At 42.5% G+C, this 26,306-nt stretch overlaps 1 protein-coding gene across 5 annotated transcripts in view; it reads left to right on the top strand.

Annotated features, from left to right (window-relative positions):
- mideasb (mitotic deacetylase associated SANT domain protein b) overlaps positions 1-24,913 on the top strand; it is a 29,735-nt gene extending 4,822 nt beyond the window's left edge. For 3 of the 5 annotated variants that reach the window (XM_039786289.1, XM_039786288.1, XM_039786291.1), the window contains exons 2-13: positions 1,535-3,322; positions 6,017-6,289; positions 7,303-7,642; positions 7,964-8,030; positions 10,125-10,267; positions 10,865-10,968; positions 15,829-15,904; positions 16,883-16,971; positions 17,651-17,794; positions 19,795-19,917; positions 21,351-21,559; positions 23,773-24,913. In XM_039786289.1, coding sequence (XP_039642223.1) covers positions 1,790-3,322; positions 6,017-6,289; positions 7,303-7,642; positions 7,964-8,030; positions 10,125-10,267; positions 10,865-10,968; positions 15,829-15,904; positions 16,883-16,971; positions 17,651-17,794; positions 19,795-19,917; positions 21,351-21,559; positions 23,773-23,995 — 3,324 coding nt within the window. In that variant the 5' untranslated portion in view covers positions 1,535-1,789 and the 3' untranslated portion in view covers positions 23,996-24,913. Of the gene's footprint in view, positions 1-522; positions 1,279-1,534; positions 3,323-6,016; positions 6,290-7,302; positions 7,643-7,963; positions 8,031-10,124; positions 10,268-10,864; positions 10,969-15,828; positions 15,905-16,882; positions 16,972-17,650; positions 17,795-19,794; positions 19,918-21,350; positions 21,560-23,772 lie in introns of those variants that run through there. The other 2 variants (XM_039786290.1, XM_039786292.1) reach the window with 2 other exon arrangements.
- The last annotated feature ends 1,393 nt before the right edge of the window (positions 24,914-26,306 follow it).

Genomic DNA, 26,306 nt, shown 5'->3' with positions numbered 1-26,306 from the left:
GAACTGTTAGCCTACTTTGTTTACTGGGATAAACCCCAGGGTTGTGTAAGGTTGCACTGGTGATGCGTCACGATGATCCTTTACCTCGGATGGAGTCTGTTTGATGCACAGAGACTGCTCACACAGCATGGTCGCTCAGTGAGCACCACTTGTGTTTTTTGCTCATTCTGCAAAGAAATTGTGAATTTTGTGTGTGTGTGTGTGTGTGTGCGCGCGCGCGCGCGTGCACCTTTTTTTTCATAGAAGATGTTTCATAGGATTTGACAGCATGGCTTTAGGCATGTGTAACATCACATGGTATTGCTGGTGCACCCACACACTGTTTGTTAGCAACATAGCATGGCCATTCAGTTTCCTCAGTCAGTGGTGCCCCTGAGCCAGTGCAGGATCTGAACAGCTGCAGCTGTCTATTTTAAGAAGTGTGTGTTTTACTCATGGATGTATTAAGAGAGCGGTTTTACTAGGCCACCAGAGTAAAGGGTGACTTTTATCAGTTGCTTCCTCGGTTGCTCTGGCATGTCCGTGTTGTAGAGATTCTAGTATTAATTTACATAATCAGCATGACAAACTGTTTAGTTTTTTTAAACACGAGTGCTGCAGATTAAAGAGAAAAGGCCTTAATGGTTGTCTGTTTAGGCATTTGACTGCTGCACAAGAGTGGCATGATTTCTATCTCATACAGATGGAGCAAGGATTGCGATTTTAACAGAAACAGTCGGGATCTGTGTGCTTCTTGAAATTTGGCAGACTGCACCGTGTCAAAAATCTGCTCCAAAACCTTGCCATCAGATAATATTTTTGATAATCACCACGGGTTACCATGGCAATTGTCAAGAAGCAAGCTATGAAAGCCTGCAAGGCCATTTTTACTTTTTCCCCTCACAGAAATCGTATCCCTATGACTCAATGCTTGCTCACTTTCAGTTGCCTTTCCTTTTTGAGTCTGCAGCCACGGTTCAAAGGGCACAGGTTCCCTTTTTTCACCCCAGATGAGTCACAGTTGTACAAAGAGGTTTCTATCACGTTCAACCTGCTGTCTGTTCTGTAGTTTGGCGGGAAAGAGAGCTTCTGTTGAGGTTCAGTCGATTGAGCCATGAGTGGTTTTTGATTGTTAAGTTGGAGGCTTCAATGATTTTCATTTTTTCAGTGTGTGTATGTCCTCCAGTGCTGATGTCAGGGCCCATCATCAAACATGGCGCAGTAATATCTTGTAATGACATTTCCAGGAACCATTTATTAAGCTATCTCTACCAACTACCTTCCAATAATATTATGCAGGTCAGTTATACGTGTTAGCCTGCATGCAGGAACTTATCCCTGTCATGTGAGCTTAGCGCATAATGACACAGTTTAGGCCTTCCCCCTCCCTTCCTCTACTCTCACACCCAATACCTTTCAGTAGAAGTCTATTGTTGAAAAAGCAAACAGCAGGTTTTTACATGGTTGAGGCAGGGGTGATAATGAGATGCCCCCTGTTGGGACCCCTTTAGCCTGTGGCTCAATGCTTGACCTCTCTCTCATTTTCTCTATACAGAGTGTTGCCCATGAATGAGAAAAACGCCGACTTCTTCAGATCTGCCCACCCCAGGCCGGTGCCCTCTGAGTGGGTCACGAAGAACTTCAGAGGGGAAGAGAAGATTATCCTGGTTGACCTTATTACTGCCAGCTCTGATGTCAATGTAGTTTTACAGCCTTATTTCACTGATATTTGGATTTGATATATCCAAGTGATCCAGTGGAGCATTACTAGCTGGTTTGGTTGAAAATATTCACCTGGCTCGGCTTCTTCATGCCCGTCATGAGTGTACCAGCCCAGCAGAAACCCAGCGCCAAGAGAACAGGCAAACGCATAACGTTTTTCAACGATCAAAGCCTAGCAATGAAGGAGACTTCTCAACACCCCGAGGGGTCCTACTATGTCCCGGGTGGCACTGCCTCAGACCCCGGACAGAGCGAGGCTGCAAGAACTGTGACTTCCAATCCAGAGGCCCCTCACATGTACCTCAACTCTGTCATCTTCAGCCCAGATAAGGGTGACCAGAGCAGGGGTCATTATCAGCAGACCGTGCCTATGAAATGGGCCCACCAGGAGCCCAGTCAACAGCAGCCATCTCTGTCCCAGCAGCACAGAGCTGCCTCCTGGAATACCATGACAAACTGGGGACAAAACTTTGCTAATTACATCGGAGGAGTTAATGTACCAGACTCAAGGACCCAGAATGCATTTGTGAAGTCGATGCATGAGACTTCTGGCTTACAGCCACATCAGCAGCCCCCCACCAGAGCTGCAGACAAGCAGCCTCTGGGGCCTAACCCTGCAGTCGAAGTGTACAGCGATGCGGTTAAGGCTCGGGGACTGGATTGGGATCAGCAGCAGCAGTCCCAGGCCTTTCAGGAGACATTGAAACCTGGGGTGCTGAACACCCAACAGCACAGCACATCCCATCCAGGAGGAAGCTCGGTCTTGCAGCCCTTCCAATTGGCCTTTGGTCAGCCCAAGCAGCACCTGCCAGCGTACTACCAGACCTTTCAAGGCAACAGGACAACCCTACCTAACCCACCTAACTACTCAACACAAGCAAAAACCCCACACCAGTTGCAGCAGAAGCAAGAGCAAATCCAACGCCAGCAGCAACATCACATAATCCAGCAGCAAATTCAGCAGCAGCACCATCAACAAATGCAGCAGCAACAAATCATTCAGCATCAACAGCATGTACAGCAACAGCTTCAGCAACAAGTACAGCACGAGCAGCAACAACAAAAGATACAACAGCAGCAGCAGCAGCAGCAGCTTCAAATTCAGCAGCAAATGCAACATCAGCAGTTGCAACAACAAAACCCTCATGTGCTTGACTATTACTCCGGTGCACAAAATGCCCACCCCCACCCGCATCCACAGCCTGTGGTGGTACACTCCCAGGAGTCCTCTGCTCCAGCTGCCCCAAAGATCCCGGAACCAATTATCCAGGACATCACCCCAGAACCCCAGCAGCCTTCAGATCCGCTGCTGCCCCCGCTCCAGTCCGAGCCCCTGTCCCAGTCACAACCCCAGACGCAATCCCAAACGCAGCTCCGCAGATCACGACGGCTCTCAAAGGAAGGCGGGGCGCCGTCCGACAACCCTTTCCTCCCGGTCTCTTCGGACCAGGCTTCCCTGGGGCCGCAGGGCTCCCAGAACGGGGGCCTCGACATCCAGGCAGCCCCAACAGGCGTCATCCAGAGCACGCGGAGGAAACGCAGGGTCTCCCAGGAGGTCAACCTGGAGACCCTTGCTCAGAAGGCCTCGGAAATGGAGTCTCTACCGTCACATGTGTTAAAGGTAAGTGCTCAGTTCAATTTTGACACTGTCAAAATGTTTGACCATTCTTTGACTCTTTCTTTGTTTTGGTTTCTTTTGACTTTGTATGCCTCCGCCCTGGCGACAGCCGTGGCCGAATATATGTTGTTGGTTTTTTTTTATCGTCATCGCGATATCCACTAACCACGGCTGCATCATAGAAAGACCCGCTAGGTTGAAAGAAAATATCAGTGGAAAACTGCACTTCAAAATGTAACTTTTTTTTTTAGTGAAGTCTTTTATGTTCAATTCAATCTTCAATTTGTTCTATAAACGAATGTTGGAAATGAGTTCCTTTCATCTGTTTTTAAATTCAACAAGCTATTTGTTGTATTTTATCAAAATACTGAAAGCAGCAGAACTGAGTACACTTTAAGTACACCGTTTATGTATCGCAAGTAATATCGTTATCGCAATATTCAACAACGTTAACGCATATTTTCCTCATATCGTGCAGCCTTTTGAAGGCATTATGTATTCGGTTTGTCCATCCGTACGTACGTCCCATTCTCGTAAACGTGAGATCTCAGAAACGCCTTGAGGGAGTTTCTTCAAATTTTGCACAAACGTCCACTTGGACTCCAGGATGAACTGATTGGATTTTGATATTCAAAGGTCAGGTCACTGTGAACTCACACAACACATTTTTGGTTATAACTCAATTATTCATACGCTAATTATGACATTTTACACAAATGTCTCATAGGAAGAAAAAAAAAAAAACTGGAGTGATGGCATTTTATATCCAAAAGGTCAAAGGTCAACTTCACTGTGACATAGTAATGTTCCGTTCCGTTCACTTATTCCCTTTTTTATTTAATTCCTGTCAAAGCCTTCACCACTAATATTCTATGAGCCTGGGCGGACATGGATGTAAACTGCAACTTGACATGTTTGCAGAGGCATATAACCGCGAGGCAGTAATTCTTCTTCTTTCTGTTTTCCTTGTTCTTTTGTGTTTCTTAGCTGGTGTTGGACTAAGTGTTCTAAATCCCGATGATTACATATCAGTTTAATATCTAAGGCTAGAAGCCTTAATTGTGAATATCTCGGCGAGAGCTAAAAAAATCTATTTTTCTAGTGTTATCCCAGGGTATAATTGCAGTGGGATTTTAGCTCCCTGAACAAGAGCGGGAACTGGAGCAAACTGCCTAACGCAACTGCCAGGAAAACTGTGCCAGAACTTGTGTTGTTTGTGATTAACGTGTTGCTGGAAGAGAAGCTGAATTTAATCAACGCCCAGCAAAGTTTACACCACAGAACTGGGCTGCTCAGCTCTGCCTTGTGAGGAAAATCTGTAGCTAAAACCAAGACCTTGCATTGTGAATTTTGTCACAAGGTAAATATATATTTCACAAATATGTGCTTTTCGGCTCTCGCTAGATGAATCAATAAAGTCATACACTTATCTATGTTTATGTGCTGAATATCTTGATTGTGCAACAAGTTCTGTTGCCAAACAGCACTGAGTCAGTATGTCTGCAGTTCAGCATGGCTGTGCCCTGGATTCGCCTCACGGGTAGCTGATCATACAGCCAGTGTGTTTGGTTACATGCCTGCACACCTCCCCCGCCTCCCCCCGCGCCCCCCCATCCCATCAAAGGAGAGAAACTCCAGCCTGGCCTCGACTGCCCTCCCCCCTCTGTACAGGGAGGGGTGCAGGGTTGACCTGCCTGCAGTGCTCAGCAGAATATCTCTCCACCGCTCTGGCGTAGGGGCTGGAGTTTTCCACCCGCAATAACGAGCACAGATCCAGCGTAGCCACACTGCTGCATGCCTCCCCTGCCCATGAAGAAGCCGTGTGCAGTGACAGAATGCATCTGTCTTCAATGATGTGGTGGTTTAGATGGCTTTAAAGTTGCACACAGGCTGCCCATGCCCACTCATTATGGCTTCTCAAAGAAAAAAATGTGGAGAATGCTTTTCGGGACGGGTCCTTTGGCATGTATCTAAAGTCTGTCACTTAAGTGCTGCACCTAACAGTACTGTATCAAGGTGCGGACGTACAACATTCTTGTTTGGTAACTGAGGCTTTCGCTGAAACATCCAAGGCCATATTTTGAATTCCAGTGTCTCTTTTTTTTTTATTTTTTTTTTATGTTTATTCTTGATGATGGATGATGTTGATTCTGTCCCTTAGAAATCCATCTCAGGCTTGTTCAGTGCTGTATTGACCCATCTTTTACACTCCATTTGAGTATTGACATGAGTTTCTCATGTTTCTCTTTGTTTTTGCGCGAGGTAAGGAACAAGCTTTCAGGGTTCCCCATTTACTGTTGTGATTATAATTTGGCAGGCTGCTCTGGTACATTTCTGTTTAATATTCATTGTGCTGGTGCTAAGCTACAATTACTTACCTAAGTTGTTATTCTTTGCACCAGTTGCGCAGTGCTCTGTATCCACTACACAAGTTGCTGTGTTTGAAAATGTGTCACCCGAAATACTTAATGTGATGAGCATTTAAGAAGCTGCGACATAAAGTATTGCAAGCAACACCAGGAGGAAATTTCTTTTTGTCTATTTTTGCTTCAAATCAGTCTTTACTGTGGTTTACTGTGTAGAACTTTTGCAATGTGCAATTCATGCATTTGCATATCCTCTAGGTGTTTTATGTTAAGGAGAAATCAATGAATAAGTAGCATTGTAACCTTTTTCCTCATTCACTGTCTTTCTCAGGAGCCCCACAGACCGTGGAGTCCCTCTGAAACAGGGGGTCTGAACGCCAAGCGTCCTCGAGACGACAGCCTCCTTCCGCTTGTCATCCCTGTGTCTGTTCCAGTGCGAAGGCAGGAGCCCTACTCTCCAGACAGAGATGAAGCAGCCCTGGCCTCCAACTGGCCCCCCAGGCCTTTAAACCCCCACGACCTCGGCTGCGCCGACCACAAGCCCTCGGTCATCGTCACCCGGAGACGCTCACTCAGGAACTCCTTGTCGGAGAGCTCAGAGCAGGTACATACTTATATCTATATATGTGCTTTTGTTTTCTTTACTTTTTTGGAGTTGGTGTACTTTAATGCCATTTTTAACGGGTATATTTTTATATATTTTTTTTTACATACATTATTTGTTATCTGTCAGAATTGATGTTGGTGGCGGTAAAGTAGTAGGTTGGCTATCCACTGTCTTCCTTCATCTGTTTTCAGTCTGTCTAAACTCCGGCTATTAAGTCCTTGCATTTATGCCAACACAACACTCCCTTCCCCCCAGCATGCTCCACGTCTCCCCTGCCCCCATTCCAGTCCTTCACACTTTTCTGCCTTTCCCTGTTTTATTTGGGGGGTGGGTTTAGTGAACTGATTGCCCTGTCCCAGATCAGGCAGATTATCAGGGTTTAGCACTGCCATACTGTACACTATGTACCATACCGTCGAGGGTTGGGGTGCCTTGTGGTGCGTTCCATTTGAACATGGAAGTCAGAATTTACAAATTCCCAGTCGGAAATTTTAGCTGGAATGCCCCCTGAAGTCGGATTTCCGACTCGGAAAGTCGGAGAACCTCAAAATCCAACATGTCTGCTCTGTGCATCAACAGTAGTGAAAGCTGTAGTAATATACTGTTTATTAGCACATCTGTCGTATTTGTGTCTCATTAAATTAGTTGTACACACAGTACTGTCCAACTTCTATCTGGGGACATGTAGCTATGGTGTTTGTATGAAACAAAGTACAGCGTAATGGGTTGTTATCAACTGGTATTGCTAACAATGGCTAACCTGGCTAGAGCAAACCCCACTGTGAAATAATGGTTAATTCTGACTTGTGCTGGAACGCGGTCAACCTGGGTGTGACGTCATTCCCAGCTCCGACAATTTTCCGAGTCGGAAATTGAACGCAGCGTTGTTCTACTAAATGAGCGTGCATGCGTATCTATAGTTGAGTTGTGTATGTGTGTGTGTTCTTGCGTGTTTCACAATGCACTGTGATAAATCTAGCTCCCTAAAAATATGTTTTTTTCCTCACCAGAATGGAAGAACTGAAGGGGAGAAAGACGATGACGGCAAAAAGTCTAAACGGCGTCCCCGGCCTGAGCCTCTTTTCATCCCGCCGCCTAAACCTGGTTTATTCATCGCCCCTCCTGTCTACTCCAGCATCACGCCCTACCAGAGCCACCTACGTTCCCCAGTTCGCCTCACCGAAAACCCCCTCTCCATTCCCCCCTACACGCCTCCGCCAATCCTCAGCCCTGTCCGTGAGGGCTCTGGCCTTTACTTCTCCACTTTCCTGTCGTCTGCTGCAGCCAGCGGCCAGGGCCTGCCACCTCCTGCGACACCCAAGTCGGCAACACGCAGCCTGTTGCGCTCCAGTAAGTAAAAAAATAAGACCTCCCCGTATTATCCACAGGACATCTGAACTGTAGGAATTCAAACAAGCTCTGGACACGTGTAATAAGCATCTGGCAATGATTTCCCATAAACCATCTGATATCAGACTATATGTATGATTTGTAAGTGAATTAGGATAGTTGCTGTATAAATATTAGTTAAGACTGATTTGTGCATTAGATGTTCTTGTTATCTTTGCTCTAACCCTAACCCTTGTACTGTATATCACAATATATCCAAAAACTCCTGTGATTCCAGCAAAAAAAAAAAAAAAGATGATTTTTGTTTTGCTGCTCTTTTAGACAGCTGCGACATCACACCACCAGTTCTGTCCGCGATGGGCGAGGCCACTCCAGTCAGCATAGAGCCGTGAGTATTATTTCCCCCTCAACATCCCCAATTCATATCTTCCATTGTGGAACAGTTTTTGGGGTTTGTGTGTCATATTGCATTGGCACTCAAAGCAGAGCATGCATTACGAAAGCTGGAGTAGGAGCTCTGCAGTCAATTATTCTTACCTCAACACTGGGCTGCATCATGAAATGTCTTGAAAGAGAACACAGACTTCTTGAAATACTAAAGCCATCCTTTAAGGCGGCGCTCCTCTCCGCCACTGTTACCACTGGAATCTTTTGCCCTGTCATCCACAGCTAGCCTTAGTGGCAGCGATCGCCTTCTCATCTGACTTTGCAGTCTAATGTCTCTCTCAACAAAAGTGCATCCTGTCATAACGGCTCCATAGTAACTGTCAAATGAAAGCCTTAAAACCTTTTGAAAAGTTGTGGCAGTAAGTACATCAGAGGCCTTTGCTCTTTAACGTACATGCACAGAGAATGTAGTTTTGGTTATATGTAAGTATCTGGAGTTTAACCGTATATCATATGTGGCTTTTGTTAACCTTGCAATCCAACAACAAATGCGGGTTGAGCAGCTACTTTGTCAGAAATACAGACACGCCACTGGTGCATCTGTTAGTGTTTGCACTGCAACCATACAGACCCACATTGTTTTAATAAAGACGTCAGTAATAACTTCAATCTGATACCTGTTACACTGCTGAGGAGGAAATAAAGAAAAAAGAAAAAAGATCCAGTGTCAAAAATAAAAGTAGAAAATGCTTGTCTTTGTTTTGTAGATGGATTTTTGATAACAGACTGTGGTTAGTCCTAACACGGCTGACAATGTTAGCTGTGGCTGCTTCACAGTAAAAACCACCCTGTGTTTCACATGTTGAATACTTTTAATGTAAAGCAGCGGCAGAAAGACGTTCTGTTTGCATGAGCAGTGACTTAATACGGCCCGGACAGTGTGTAAAGAGAGTAAACAGCGATGCTGTTATCAGTGAGATACAATTACGCTGCATTACATGCTGCACGGTCTCCTGTGACTCCCTCATACTTGCGTCGGTAGGCGCCTTGACAATAACAATAATAACAACATTAAGAGGTGATTGCTGAATGTAAATACATATGGATAAAAAATAAAATGCATAAACATACCGATCATAAATAGTATCAGAAATTGGGTTTGATTTCAATAAAAAAAAATTGATTATAACTTTAAACAGCTTGAACCAAACAAGACCTTTAGTAGAACATGGCCAACAGCCACGTTACTCCATACCATCAGTCAGGGATTCTTTTTTTGTAGTTATTTTTTTTTGTAGTTGCATCAACAGTTGCAGTTTTGTAAGCTGCATTGAGCAAGCTGTTTGCCCAACCTGTGCCAGCTGCTGAGCAGTTAGTCAGGGACGAGGCAGTGATGCTTCCCATAAATCATGCTTTCAGCTGGGCCTGTTGCACTCCCAAACACACTAGAGCCATCGCAGTTCAACTTTTAGCAGCCCACCTTCACTGGGGGAGGCTGCCAGAATACTAACACACACTCAACTGGAAATACTGCAGGCCTACTGGAAATGCAGGGGTGGGAGGGGGCATGCTGGAACAAGATTGTCTGTCTGTTAATGTAAAGCGGCATGATTTTCACAACTATAGCACTGAGGTCTCTGGTTTGATTTTGAGTCTGTTTTCCTACTTGAACATAACCTTTGTCCCACACCAGGATGAGGATCCATTTACTTTCAATTCAGTGAATTCAAGAAGTGCACTCTGTTTCAAATATAAATTTTGAAAGGAATTTGCATTTTATTCACTATGCTGAGAGAACAAAGGAGAGGCTGTATAACAGGCTGGAATTCAAAACAGTGCAAGGATTTCAGTTCTCAGAGCCACAGTGCCTCAACAATCTTCCTGTGACTATTTAAAGATCACGGCAGAAAGAAAAGCCGAGAAATTCAAATGTGATCTCAGAAATAAAACAAGCTTTACTCTGAAAAGAAATGTGTTACTGATATATGAGGTCTTGACTGAAATATTCAAGAGTGATTAACAGCAAAGGCGCTTGATGAATTTTGAATGGATCAAGTTCAAGGCCTTGTCGCTCACACTGATGTCCTGTTCCCAGACGGATAAATATTGGGTCGCGGTACCAGGCCGAGGTGCCAGAGCTAAGGCAGCGGACAGCTGTCGAGCTGGATCATCATCGAGCTGAGCTGGTCTGGGCTCCACTGACTGAACTGGAGGAAAAACCTGACTTCCAGCAGAGAGGTAATAGACAGTCGTTACATCACCTGAAACTGATTATTTATTGTGAAACTGACCTCCTGTTTCCAGAATTCCTTTTTATTATGATCTTTTTGTATATAAATAATCAGGAAGAGACCGACTTTCTTTCTTTTTTCTTAAAACTAATTAGTTTGTATTGAGTAATTTCCTTGTTTATGAAATACAGAAGGAACTTCCTGTTATCATCTTAAAGAGTGTGTGTTTAAGTACTCACCCTAAAGCTGTTGCAACCTTAATATGTCTCGAGCAGCAAATTGCTTTTTAATGTTTGCTATATTACATTTGGACACTTGCATTTTCAGTGAGAAGCTGCAAGCAGTTTTCTGGGCATATGATGCAATCTAATATAGTAAAACAGACTTAATTGTCACTGTGGGGAGGTTTGTTTTTTGGACTTGGAGCACCACTGACACTGCATAATTAAACAACAACAACAACAACACACGTTTCACATTTTAATCAATTATCTTCTAATTACAGATTTTTCAGATTTTCATTCTCTCACTCACAAGAAGAAAATATCATCACCACTGTATGCAAAATAATAACTAACTTAACCTTTTTTCCTATGTCTTTCAGTGGAAGACCTCATGCACCTGGCCTGCTCCAGTGCTTTGTGTGGAGGAGGCACCAACCAGGAGTTAGCCCACCATTGTCTGTACGAGTGCAAAGGGGACATAATGGTGAGCACAACAGAACAATCCACAAGTCACGGACTTCTATTATTGAATAGAATAGAATAGAAACATGACAGACAGCTGTGTTCAGCACTGTGCAGACATGAGTCAGGTTCTAACTCACGTGAGCACACCAAGCTGTTTTACCCTTTTAAAGACTGACTTTCACGTTTGAAAAATTACTTAAAGGCCCTGAAAACTTTTATTTTCTCTGAGTAATGGGATCTTACATAAACATAGTATTTTCTGCCAAAGTTGGACAACAATTGTGGTTGTTTGGTATGAGAGAAATAGCTGCATCTGTGTTTTCCTCTGTGCTCTTCTCACTGGGTTGAAGTGAGAAGGGCTCAGTGGGAGAAAAAAGGGGACGTCACGTACTGCCGTGTACCAATCAGGATTTAGCAACGTGCGTTGTTTGGGCACTGTCGATCAAATCATACTTTTATCAGAACTGATAAAACAGATTTAAGATTAAGATTGGTGAAATGCATAATATATAACAAGAAAATATGTTTTATATAGTCATTCATATTTAAGGTTCTGGAGCAGAGATCTTCAACAGGAGGTCCGGGACTCCTAGTAAGACTCCTAATAAAAAAAAAAAATTGAATGAATGTATGAAAATGTCTTAACAACATATTATTAGCAAATATAAATCCCCACTGAAGATAGCCCAACTGACCTATAGGTAAGACAGTCACTAAGGTAGCCATCCAAAGATACAGTATATCCTAAGGATTCACTGTGCCACATGTATGTTTAAAATTAAAAGAGGATTTATAAATCATGCCAGAAATTATTATTTTAATAGCATTCCTGTCATGAATGGAAGAAATTGTAAAGCCTCATGCACATAATTATTATTAGAAATGCACCGATTACAACTTTCTAGGACGATTCCGATTTTCTTTGAGTTAGGCCAGCCGATACCGATTTTAGCCGATTCCGATTTCATTTTTTCTAACCACTTTACAGCACACACAAATTTGCAACATACAACATTTTGCACAGAACATGAAAACATTTTTTGAACAGATAATGGATCACTATAAAATAGAACTATATAAATTACTCCTGGTGTGTGAAATTCACACACATCTAAAGTGCAATGTTAGAACCATTTCCTTCTTTTCGCATCCAATATCCAACAAAAAAAATTTGGTTTGATTTTGGTTTTTGGTGTTGTCCCTCCACGCCCTACTTTTTCCTTGTCTTCTGCACACACCATCCATCCATCTTCGTCCGCTTATCCGCTGAAGAATTTCCAAACCGCTGACATGTTGCAGGTTCATTCACGCAGTTCCCTACATGTGCGACAATAGCACGGACACGCGGTTTCACACCGCGAGCGGGTACACGCCACACACGGTGGAAAAGTATTATTATTATTATTATTATTATTATTATTATTATTATTATTATTATGACCAGTCGTTAGTGCACAGAAGCAGATTACACCAGATTGTAAACCCTTAACATTGTTCTATCCGGGTTTTTATACGTGCAGAAGTGCTCCAAGATAGTGGCGTTGTGACTTTATTCATAGTGGTGCGTCCTTGTATCCAAAATAATGAAATCCAAAGCCCAACCAGGACCGAAACGTGTCAAAGCATAGCTTCGAATCTCTCTAATGCACTGAAAGTATGCCAGGCTTCGTTAAAAACATATTCATAATCAGATTACTGACAAGCTGAATGCAAACATTAAAGTAATGAGGTTTGTTGCAATGCACGTACGTGTGTCCTCCGACTTCCTGCCTAAGCTGGTACCTTCCACTAACCTGGTTTCTCGTGTGCATGCCACGGTAGTAATTGAATGCCTTTATCTTAGCTGTCAATGATTTCTGAACGGAAGTGACTGATCTGTAGACTTTCATTATGCTATGTACTGAAAGTGGTGTGGTGGCCTGAGACGACTGAGATAGTGAAATGATTTGGATATATAGCCCAAGGTGTGGAGGCCACTATGTAGAGAAGAAGAGCGGCACATGCTTTCAGTGAGGTGTGATGCACAGTTTTAACTGTGCAGCAGAGATAAGTAGTAGATTAAACGATAGACGGAAAATTAAATGGCAACTTTCTTGATAATGCATAAATAGTTTGTCATTTTTGGTAGCTCAGTTGGTAGAGCGGGCGCCCATATGCAGAGGTTTACTTCTCGACGCGGCGAGCCTGGGTTCGACTCCGACCTGTGGTCCTTTGCTGCATGCCATTACCCCCTCTCTCTCCCTTTTCATGTCCTCAGCTGTCCTGTTAAAAAATAAAGGCCGAAAATGCTCCAAAAAAAATAATCTTAAAATAGTTTGTCATTTTTTTTTAAGCCAAACATGACAAGAATTCTCTTCCAGCTTCTCAAATCTGCTTTTCTTTCTTTGTCTTCTGTGATAATAAACTGAATATCTTTGGGTTTTTGGCTGATTGTCAGACAAAACAAGACCTTGGAAGATGTCACCCCAGGCTTTAGGAAACTATAATGGGTATTTCTCGCAATCTTTTGACATTTTGAAGATTTTTCGATGAATCAGAAAAAATAACCATCAGATTAATCGATGATTATGAAAATAATCGTTATTTGCAGCCCTAGTTAAGTGGTACTGTGTTGTAGCCATGCGGTGCTAAAATGGCCAGCATTATACAGTATATTGCCCTTAACTAATGAATGTAATTATATTAGGTTTGCATGTACATGTTTATTAGCTGTACTTGAAAGCACCTTCAGCAACCAGACAAAACCTCCAAGTCATAAATACGCCTGTGGAAGGTTGGGAGTAAGTCATACATTTTTATGAGTTTACAATCAGTCATTGTGTCACCAAGAAATTGATTGGTCAGATGGGTGCTCCACCTATACTGCAGCAATGATGCACGCTGTGTCTCATACTATTGCATCACCGCCAGACCACTAATAACATCAGTGCTCATCGTCAGGGCAGAGTGCCTTGACCTCGAGTATAAAAGCGCTATTTCAAGCACATTGCCATGCTCAAGTAAAACACACTTTATTTATAATAATAAATCTGCCGTTCCACTGATTACATTTAACAAAAAAAAGGAACAACGTGCTGTTTGTGGTAATGAGGCCAAATAACGGTCACTGTTAAACGTTATGCGGCATATCGAGTGGCACTTTCCTGGTCACATTATATGTATCATTATTTAAGAGAAGCAGACGGATGCTGGGATAATAAAAAAAGGAAAAAGGGAAGCTTGCCATCTCAGAATAGCCTTGCTACATGGGACCAGCTTGTGTCTTATGATGTTAATAATTAGGGCTGCGACTAACCGTTATTTTCATTATCGATCTGCCAGTTTTCTTCTGGATTAATCAAATATTCATTTTGTGTTTCAAATGGTGAAAAATACAGTTTCCTGAAGCCCAAAGAGATGTCTTCACATATCTTGTTTTGTCCGACTCAACAGTCCAACAACCCAAAGATATTGAATTTATTATAATGTTAAGACAATATAAAGCAGCAAATTAACAAATTTGAGAAGCTGGAACTACAAAATGTTTGACATTTTTGCTTGAAAAAGGACTCCAACAATTAACTGTTTATCTAAATAGTCTTAAAAAGTCTAAAAAAATCTCAAATTTAAAAATCTAATGTAGGCCTTTAAAAAGTCTTAAATTCGCTAAAGTATTGTGTTCTAGGTCTTAAATCATTTTAATCGGGTCTTAATTTCCCTACGTCCATGTAGCATTACCTCTAATGCTTATTGAAATGTTAATTTTTTAATTCTGTGGTGTTGTAGTTCTTTCGCCCGTCCAAATATAATTACCTGTATATGTATAGATTAATATTACTGTGTAGCTTTTATTCAATTTGAATACATTTATTCACTTTACAAGTACTTTTGAGACTCTGCATTCTGTTGTACTTTTATGTCGTGATATAGGTCTTGAATTTCATTCATAAAGGTCTTAAAAATTCTTAAATTTGACATGGTGAAACCTGCAGAAACCTTGTTAATATTTTGTTAATCAATTTACTGATTAATTGACTAATCGTTGCAGCTAAAGGTTACAAAGTGCTTAACAATATAAATCCAAATAGCAATATAAAGCGATATTAGAACAACATTATAAAGTGCTTTTAACATGATTGCTAAAAGAAAAAATACATGTTTAGATAACTGAGGCACCTAATCTTTCTAAGTATCAAAGTCACATTTTTAAATCAGATTTGTAACCCATACACTATTTTTGTGTGTTTTGTAAAGAAGACCGGTTTCGTAACGATACATTAGGGTGTATCTATTAGATGAATTATTTGACAGTGATCAATAAGAAAAGGCCCTTTAACTTCACAGAGAAAACAAATCTTTACAATGTACATGACTTTGTTTTTACAGTGACTTGATCCTAGGCCGTGATCCTAAATCAATATTTCCATTATTGAAGATGTGCAAGTTGCCTCGCAGAGTAACAGCAGAGCTGTAGTGATTTGTGGTACTGGTGGAGATGTTGAAGCGCCCACTCTCTGCAGCAGTCCGGCTAAAACAAACTGCCGTCTTTCAACATTCATGCACAGTCGAGACTTTTTCCGTCTTAAAGAGCACAAAGTTGATTCTTACTTTGACCGTGCCAGAGAGAGAGTATAATCATGATATGATGCACACTAGTACCTGATACATGCAGGAAAAATGAGAACGATGGTTATCTCGCTCCCTGGTTACCTGTAAGCTATGGTTCATTGTTTGGCTCCGTGTGTTTTCACGGGTTTAGAGAGCGCAACTGGAGCGCCTAAAGGACCCATGAGTCAGCTGGCTTGGCAGGAGCGACCTGCTCTGTAGAGGCTCATAACAATCCTGTGCGGCTAATGTTTGTTCCCTTTCAAGCATTGTTAAAATGTTGTTTGTTTCTCAGGCTGCTCTTTCCCTCCTGATGCTGAGGAATCCAATTTTCCCCAAGTCTCATCCTATTGCGAACTACCACTACTCAGGTAAGTCATATACAAATAGCATTTATTCTGTCTTTATTGTTTATTATATAAACTTTATTTTTTAACCTGCAATATTAAATGGCTGTTTACTGAGGGATGAAACAATTAGGTCACGAGTTGTTTGGCAGAAAGTCAACTATTTGGGTAATCGATCAATTGTTTCTGTCATTCTGCAGCTTCTCAGTCTCTTATGTGATTATAAACTGATCATATTTGGGTTTTAGACTGTTGAGCGGACATAACAAGTTATTTGATTATATCAACTGTCTTTTTTTTTTTTTTTACTTTTTTTCTGGACAAAACAATTCATTGATTCATTGAGAAAATAGCAATAGGCCAGTTGATAAAAAACATAATCGACATTACCAGTCACAGAAAGTTGACTTAATTGATTCTGATATAATTGTCATAATTTTCTGGCTGCAAACAATTTTCTGGCGTCCATTTTTGCCTTATCTGATAAACCCCACCCAGCTGGCATTCAAATGCTCAAAACAAACAAAAAAAAATTAGTTTCAAAATCCTGATTTCAGCCGAGATGTATTCTGAACACGTTTGTGTTTTGGTTCATAATAATGGGACTGTCAGCAACCCTTTTCCTCCCACTTTTTCTTTTAACCATCTACTGTATCAGGGATTTTCTAAGGCCTTGCCTCAAATCAATGGCAGCTGCAGTAGTGAGAGTGTCAGGGTGGTGGTGGGTGGGGGGAGTGGGTGACTGTGGAGGATTGTCAGGGTCAACAGCATGAGGGAAGGAGAGGAGCAGGGAGGGGGGTTTACAGCATGTGGCTAATCCCAAACAGAAGACAGGAGAGCCATTGTTTATCGTATGGGTGTGTGTGTGGTGTGTGTGTGGTTTTAAGGGTGGGATTAAGTATGTCAGGATCTGCACCCATTCACAATATAGTCTGGAAGCAGATACTTGCTGATTGTTTTTAAACTGCTGCATCCCTCTGTTTTTAAATGTCTGTCCCTCAGGATCAGACAGCTGGACCGCAGCGGAGAGACGCCAGTTCAACAAAGGCATCACTGCATACAAGAAGGACTTCTTCATGGTACAGAAACAGGTAAATTGGGGTTTCAAGCACAAGAACGGGAAAATAGAAACTCTTTGTTTTAGTGTAAGCCACACATTAGCTGTGGACTGATAAACCTTCCCAAAAGAAAACTGTGCTTGCACAATACTGTATTTTTCCTGAGAATCTGTGGATGGTGATAAGGAAATACAGTCACTCTGGAACAATGTTTCCTTCTAGTTTAATCTTTTGCCGTGTCTCAGTCAATTATTGTTTTTCCACAGGACTGTATAACTATTTAATTTTAACCACTTCAGTGATCAAGAAGCAGGCCAAATTATGTTCACTGTTCAGTTGAAATTTGATTTCTGAATGTGCTTTAGGCTTTCGTTGTTGTCTTTGCAATAGCGAGTAGCTGCAATAAAGCTTCTCAAAACAAATCTCATTTTATTGTATTATCTTAAAAAAAAAAAAAAAGGACATTTATTCGTCAGGGCTACAAAAAAAGACAACCGTAAACAATGAAAAGTATACAGAATAAAAACAGACGATACATATAAAAGCTGCATGTCATCTAGGAGGTTCTGTGTTTTTTTTCCTTCTACTTAGCAGCTTTAAAATGACCTGAAAAATGATCTTATCTGCTCAATAACATGTAGTGACATTTAAAAAAAACCAAAAAAACAGAGAGAAATTAAAATGGTGTGACTGTGTGTGTCTTGGTTTACAGGTGAACACTAAGTCAGTGGCGCAGTGTGTGGAGTTTTACTACACGTATAAGAAACATGTCAAGATCGGGCGCAACGGGACGCTGATCTATGGCGAGGCGGAGCCGCTTGAGAGCAAGACCACTGAGGAGGAGACGGATCACAAGGTTAGTCAGTGCATTTACATGCACAGCAGTAACCGGGGTATTACCCCGGTTAAGTGAATAACCGGGTTATGCTTGTTCTCCTCGTATACATGAGCAGGGGAGAATGGGGAGAATACAGTAGGTGGCGCTCTGCCAAACGCTTTTTTTTTTCTCCGCTTGACCTATGTCAACATTACACAGACTGGCCACTAAATTAGTCAAATGTAACTACTTCACACGCTCTTGTCACAGCGTAGGAAAGCACAGTGCTCTCACCAGATGACTGACAACTTTGTTTGGCTCGTTATCTGTAACCAATGTCGCCCAGTGCCGGGTGGAATTGGCAAGCTAATGTTAGCTAACTCACATTAACGTCACATTAGCGGCCGCAGCGCGGGGGGGGGCTACTCGGGCCCTCCACTTTTTTGCTGAGACACAGCGTTTACAGCCCCTCCCGGTGTTGGCCGCTACCTCGGCGGGGAGTAAAACAGACGGGCCATAGGCTCTTTGCTGCAGAGGGCCCACCGCTGATTTGGGCCAACGCCGTTTTGTTGTATCACAGCAACGATTTGTATTATTTCCGGGTCAAAAAACACTCCAGCGGGGCGCCTGGGTAGCCCACATGGTAGAGCGCGCACCCATATACAGAGGCTCAGTCCTGGACGCACCGGCCGCGGATTCAGTTCCAACCTGCGGCACTTTGCTGTCCCCCTCTCTCTGCCCTTTAATGTCTAAGCTGTCCTGTCACAAATAAAGGCCTACAGAAAAATACTTTGCATATCTACAACGTGAGACATGTGCGTCGGAGGGGGACAAGCAAGTCAAAAGTTGCGGAGAAAATTCCTGCACACTCTACCTTGCAAAAATATATTACGTTTAATAGTAGGCAACGTTTCGGTACTAGACCATCTTCAGGCAAAAATGTGTTTGCATTGAAGATGGTCTAGTACTGAAACGTTGCCTACTATAACAAATAAAGGCCTAAAATATAATAAAAATAAAAAACACTCAAGCGGAGTGGGGAGGGGCAGTGGGAGCATGCGCAGACGTTTAACCCGATCTTAAGCTAAGTTTAAGGTAGCTGTGGTGTGGCATGCGAGTAGAACCAAAGCTTTACTCTGGTTAAGATGTATACATGCAGGACTGGTATCATGAGTGACATGCCATGTTTAAAATTTGTTGTTGCTAATGTATAGACGAGCAAAAGGTCATTTTGGAGAACCAAGACCCTGACATTATGCAGAACAAACCTGTTACAAACAACAGCGTACAAAATATTCATTTGCAATGATTTTTCCTGACAACGGGGTACAAGCTTCTGTCAAAGTGATTTCAGGAGCCGGAGTTTGACTGCAGGGTGATCTGATTTAAACATGGAACAGCAGAGGTTTGATTTAGATGTGAAGCTGCAGTGTGTCGGTTCAGAAATAACGCAGCTCAGAATATCTACGATGACCACTCGATTCTTAAAATAAAGCGTGCAAACGGCTGCAGCTCACGCCAGCTATGTCACCATAGCACCTTCAGCAGAAACATTACAGGTACAGGCTGGGTGGTCGGCATGGTGACTGTGCAAAGCTACATGCACGCATGGAAACGTAGGGTTGCAACTAACGGTTCTTTTCATTGTCGATTTTAATCTGCTGATTATTTATCACGATTCATTGATTGGGTGTTTGGTCTATAAAATGTCAGGTTTTTCCAAAACCCAAGATGACGTCCTCAAATGTCTTGTTTTGTCCACAACTCAAAGATATTCACTTTACTGTCGGAGAGAAGAAAGTAGAAAAAGAAATGACTCAAACCGATTCATCGATTATCAAAATAGTTGGCGATTAAATGCATAGTTGACAACTATTCCATTAATGGATTGATCTTTGCAGCTCTAATGGAAACTCATGTTCAAGAGATGCAGTTTGACACTTCTCATGTAATATCGCCCCACTGCAGAGCTTTCTAGACCCGCATCACGCTGTAAATGTATCTCCTTTGTGTCTCACACTCGTCTCCTTTGGGGCCAGCAGGGCTCTCACAGATTGGAGCCACAGAGGGAGGAGGACAGCAGGAAATGGGAAGGGTCAGCTGACAGGAAACAGGATGTCGGCCCCACCAGGGTGACACACACGCTGCATGCCGCTGAGAATGTGAGTGTGAAATGAATTATGAGCTCTAAAGGAAAGTATAATAAAATAAAGTAGACCAAAGGATGAATGGTCATCCCACATTGCAGTGCGTCTTTGCCCTCGACGATAACATGAAAAGGGTTAAAGGATATGATTTCATTCTGTAAATCATAACATCGCTGTTTGTTTACTTTCCGGCATGAACCAACTCCCAGTGTGTAACCATTGTCATGGGCAGAGACATTTATTTTTACGTGTTTTTTTGTCTGTGATCAGTTTGCCATGAACCCTCGTTTTGCTTCTTGTATTTACAGCTAAGGAAGTGTCTTCTAAAGTCTTTTTAAATATCATTCATGGTAATGAAGTATTTTCCTGTATTTGCCCCATATTTAAGATGACTCTCCCTTTTCCAACACCTGTTTTGGACACCTGTTTTTTTGTTCTGTGTGTCACCTTACACTTGCCATCACAAACTCTAGAAGACTCAGCTGGGCTTCCTGAACACTTTTAGGGCTGACAAAGCTTGCCAGCCTAGCTCCTTTTTTTAATGGCTACAAACAACCCATAATGCAACACTCTCTGTAGTTACACTGTGTTTCAAAATAACACTACTTTTTTCAATTTCTTTCATTTCCAGAATAAATAATGTTGTCAATGATAATAAAAAATAACATGGTCATGATATCATCATGATAAACTAGAGAAGTAGGCCAGTACTCCAGAGGGATTACTGTCACTGTTTTCAATTGATTAATACTGTGGTGGTGGTTATAGTCTTAATTACCATACTGTTGTTATCTATGCAAAAGTGCAATTTCTCAAAGCCAAGCCTCAACATGTTTGTTGACAGACAGACAGACAGACAGACAGACAGACAGACAGACAGACAGACAGACAGACAGACAGACAGACAGAGAGAGAGAGAGCTTAGAAACCTCATTTGGCCTCATCACACTTTGACACACTTGTCCTTCCTGTGTTGTCCTGGAGGCTGCCTGTTGGATTTGCTTCCCCCTGCTGGATATTGGAGAGGAGAGAACTTGGCTGATGTCCACCTCTCTGGATTGCGTAACCCCCATTATGTCTGTTAGCAAACAATGACTCGACAAGAAACCTTTGTCATTTGCATTGCATTTAACCGTTTAGCACACATAATAAGTTGTCGATCAAAGTGCCCGGGCTATGTGTAATTTAGTTTTCTTAAACTGTGTGTACATATACAGTACATGTTAACGGGCACATTTGTGCATGCCATTGTAATGCTGTCCGACATAAAAGGTTCTCATAAAGTAGCTTCAGGCTCATTATTTATATTCTAATTGCTCTCCGTGACCGTGTTAAACATCTTTTGGAGCTTTCATGTTAACAACCCCTCTCACTTTTGGTGTGTGTGTGTGTGTGTGTGTGTGTGTGTGTGTGTGCGTGTGCGCGTGTGTGTGTGTGTGTGTGTGTAGCCTGGGACCGTCCTGATCATGAAAGGCCAGGAGGACGTGGGGAAGGAGCAGCAGCAGCCGCCGCCGTCCTGGGTCATCCACCCCCCTCAGCCACCCCCTCCCAGCTCCAAAGCTCGCAACGACAGCAACGTACGCAAGACCAGCCCTCCAACAGCCAACAAAGGCCCAGCTGGTCAGGAGGGCGAGTTCCCCTGCAAGAAATGTGGCAGGTCAGTGATCTTAAACATCCCATCAGTCACTGCTGTCGTGTTGGAGACGTTGGCATGGCTCTGGGTACTCATGCAAAGCTGACAGCAGCAATTTACATGAGTGGCGTTCCACTGAACTAGCTGGATATAAAATACCACATTTCTGCAGGAAATGTTGCTACTGCTGTTGCCCACTTGGACTATGCATTGGTAAATAGAGGCAAGTGTCTCATGGTGTTTGAAGAAATCGACCCCTCCTGTAAAGCTTTGATTAAATAACAGCCTGTACTCTGACAACACCGGGGCCTGTTGTTATTGCCAACTGTGTCCTAGCAACCGAAACACAGAGTAGAGTAATACAGCACATTGGGCCTCTCGTCAGTGCAACTCTACCCAGTGACATGACAAGAGCTTCACTCGCCCCTTTAAGTTCTCACTTTAAAGTGTGCTCATTATAGATGATCATGATCATCACCACTTCAGAGTCTCATAATGCATGTTTACTGGATCTCCAACCAGGCCGAGTAGCCATTTTACAGTTGTTTGATACACATGGATGCACATTTCATGCAGCTGCAGACCCACTGCTGTGAGATCCATTGTTCTGGTATAGCCTGTTATTACTCAGCCTATATTTCCATACATCATACTGCACTTTGATCACGGTCTTTATGAAGAGACTTAGGCAGTGATAATTATTATTTAGGGCTGCACAATATATCGTTTTTTTTATCATCATGGCAATATCAACTTAAATTCACATTGCAAAAGGCTGCAACGTATCGCAATAGACAATAGACACACAGAAAACTACACATTTAAAATGTAACTGTCATTCTTTTTTTAAATGGTGCCTTTTCTGTTTAATTTAATGTTCAATAGGAGAATGTTGGAAATTATTTCCTTTCATTAGTCTTAAACTCAACAAGTGATTTGTTGTATTTAGCAGAACATGAAAGCAGCAGAAATGCAGAACTAATTATACTTTAATATCTGTTAATTTATAGCAAGTTATATCATCGCCATATTCAACAATGTTATTGCATATCGCATATTTTCCTCCTATCGTGCAGCCCTACTATTATTACAAAATGACTGGCTTCAGAAACAGAATGTGTGTAAGAACCTTGTACTTGTAGTGTCGAATAATAAGCACATTTTGCCAGTTTTAGCACCCAACTAAGCCCAAAGTATTATTGCCTATATGATGAGGGGGCTCCCAGTTGGTATTTTCCAGAATTCGCTGTTCCCATTTCTAAGTCTGGCTGATGGATGATGTTGATGCTGTGCGTTGGTATTCTGGGATGTTTACAGAAAGTCACCAAACTCCTTACACTAATAAGAATGATAGCATTTTACCCTTTCAGACACGCACCTCTTTACAGAAATGTAAGGACTATTTTTAAATGTCGGTCTTGTGTCTCATCAAGCGACAAAGTTCAGTCACACATCACACACGTTCCAGTCCCACTTCCTACACGGAACAGATCTGAATTGAACGCTGTCCGATTGACGTCCACAGCAGCACAAGGGTCAAATATGCAGATCAAAGGCACGTCCTTCTCCTTAAGTGCTCTGTCATAAACATATCACTCAATTGTCATCTTCTTTACGCAAGTATTTTATAAACTGACTGTGTGCGAGCCAACATTAAGCCAAATGTTTTTCCCTCTTGTGTTACGGGGCAAATGACACAACCCTAATAATAAACAATCAGACCAGCTGTCATCCATGACAACTGCAGGAAATAAACTGACGTCCAATGTCCGATATCCAATCAAATGTTTCAGGTACAGCTGCTGAGTGAAAAAAGAATAATGTGAAAGTCCCAACTTAACAACATGTCATTTTAGGCAGCATGATTCTTTATCATAGAAATGATTGAACTGATGAAAAGGGTTTTAAAAGAGGATTCACCGGTGGGAAGTAGGGAAAGCTTCCTGCGCACCCACCGTGGGTATTAATTAATAATTAATTTCCCAACAGCTTTAAAATCTTCCATCTTTGATGGAGCATGTAAGAGAACCGAGACCACCTCCTTTTGATGTTGTTACTTTTCCGCTTCCTCTGGGCCACCAGGTGAAAGATGCAGCATGTGAGCACTGTGGCTCGGACAAAAACGTCTCAATGACCAAAAGGCCACGACCTCACCAGCCTGATAAGCCCGTTAAAGTTGCATATCCCAGGTCTGAAAAAGAGCTTCAGCAATAAGCTCTTCCCTCTTTTCCCCGCAGGATTTTCTACAAGGTGAAGAGCCGCAGCGCCCACATGAAGAGCCATGCCGAGCAGGAGAAGAAGGCGGCAGCGCTGCGGCAGAAAGAGGCCGAGGAACGAGCCGCCGCCGAGGCCGCCGCCCTCGCCGCACGGCAGCAGAACGGGACGCGACAGTTGGGCGGAGACAGCACCAACGACGATTCGTCGGACGCGGAGGACGTGGATGATGAGGACTGGCAGTAAGAGAAAGGCCGCACACACTGACTGCACCATGCAGCGTGGCTTTACTCTCTGGGACGGAAGGAGGGAAATTAAAAAAAATAAGAAGAAGAAGAATCCCCTTCTGTGAACTGTGTATTTTGTGGAACAAGACTTCTGTTGCTTGGCGCTGTGTGTGTGTGTGCGTGTGTGTGTGTGTGCGTGTGCGTGCGTGTGCGTGTGTGTGTGTGTGTGTCAAAGAGTGTGTATGTGCTTTCCAAAACTCACCAAGGCCCCCCTTTACTCTGCTTGAAAAGCTTTTCAGGAGTTACCTCTCTTGGTCACAGGGCTCGGTAAAAATCAAAGCCATGCTCTCGGCGCTCTCCATGCCCGGCCGCGGCCTTTCTCAGCCCTTCGAGTCTCGCCCTGCTTCTTTCGACGGGCGGAGAACTTGTTGGATCCCTTTTTTTTTTTTTTTTCTGTCTCTAGATGAGCCACAACACGCGCTTGCTTAAGCTGCATCCCAACTGGATGAAGTTTTGGCGATATGAACACTGAAATCTTGACAGCTGGGGGAGTGCGGCGAGGCGAACAAACGGAGGGCCGTGCTGTTGGCGTCTCTGGTCTAAGACGGACGGAAGGACGGACAGTTTGAGAGATGGCATGTGCAAACCGTTGCCTTTGTTTCGCCGTTCTCCTGCACTCTAGGCTGCCAAAAGCTTTCTCAGACGCATGATGTGCACCAAATGGGTTCTCTCTCTCTCTCTCTCTCTCGGTGTGAGCGTTGTTCATTTGGGCTTTAGTTCTGTGAATCCCCCCCTCAACCCCTGTCACTTTTTATAGTTCCCAGTTTGTTCCTCACTGTTGATGCCTTGGATGTTTTGATGCTTTTTATCTTGAAATGACAATCAATTTTACACTGTTGTTTTTGTTTTTTATAAATATATATACAGGTAAACGTTACTTTTTCTGCCTGTGTCGCTATATATGGTTAGTGTTGTTTTTGTGAATATTCTTGTTGGTGATTATTATTATTATTATTATTATTATTATTATTATTATTATAATATCCTGGTTTTGGCTGCAATTTAATTGAGCGCTTTTCTTTACTTTTTTTTTTTTTTTTTTTTTTTTTATTTAAACGAAAAACTAAAATAATGCTACTTGCTGCCTGTTTTTAACTGTGAGATTCTTTTGGAAGCCAGAAATGAAGAAAAGGCAGAAACGTATGTGCAATAGAACAAGTTGACCCCCTGTTACCAGAGCGTCCAAGCCCCCCCCCCCACCTCTCTTCTGCTTACGATTGGCTGCTCTGGATGCCTCGTTGTCAACCCTGTAACTGATAGGAGGTACCGACTCGGACAGTTGAAAACTGCAGGTCTCTATAGATACACACAACGAAGTGGGAAAGACAAGAAACAGCACAAACAAATTCAAGACATGTTTTGACACAACAGAACATATGTCAAGGTTTATGACACGCTTACTACCATGACATTTCAGCCAGAGGGAATCATTTGCTGAGACGGGCATTAAGAGAGGCAGAAGCATTCTTGACTGTGAACCAAACTTAACCCAGATTTTGCAGCTTTTAAACGGGAGATTTTAAATGCAGACATTAAAGACTTGATGTGTTTTTTTGCTTTTTAAAACCAGAATATCAAATCTCACTAAATTATTTACGGTCATCAACAAACTGACCTTAAGAGAAGCAAAAGCATTCTTTACTGTAAACCAAACTTAACCCATATTTTGAAGGTTTTAACAAGAGCTTTTGAGTGCAGACACAAGACATACATTTTCTTTGCTTTTTAGAACCATATATCTACATCTATAATATATGTTCCCTACTTAGACATTTCAGCTTGACTTTTTTTACACCCTCCCTCGGACTGTGAATATGTCAGTAAATGATTTACTCTCATCAACAAACTATGAATTAAGATTAAGAGAAGCAGGAGGATTCTTTTTAATATGTACTTTTAATCAGAATATTGCAGGTTGTTACAGGGCTGTCGTGAGACGCCCGCTAAAACCCCCGTTTGCTGATATTTGGTGACTCTGAAGTGAAACCTGTTATTCCAGCAAATTCGGGAGAATGGATTCTCTTGCATCTCAAAGTGTGTTACGGTTGTTGTGACACTAACCCGCTCTGTTGAAACCTTGACTATGTGGGTCAGCGGTTTACTGAAGGGCAGCGTGACACATTTTCTAAAAACACATTGGGACAACTATTGAATGATTTAATGGAAAAAGATGTGTAAATATATTAAAAAAGTAAATGCGGATAGGGGCGGTGAGGAAAGAATTCACAACATCTTGAGGTGGACAGACTGCCTGGCTGTTACTAGCGGCT

The sequence above is a fragment of the Perca fluviatilis genome, chromosome 20 (genome assembly GCF_010015445.1).
Source record: "Perca fluviatilis chromosome 20, GENO_Pfluv_1.0, whole genome shotgun sequence".
NCBI classification, from domain to species: Eukaryota; Metazoa; Chordata; class Actinopteri; order Perciformes; family Percidae; genus Perca; species Perca fluviatilis.
This window is presented reverse-complemented; position numbering and strand designations above follow the sequence as displayed.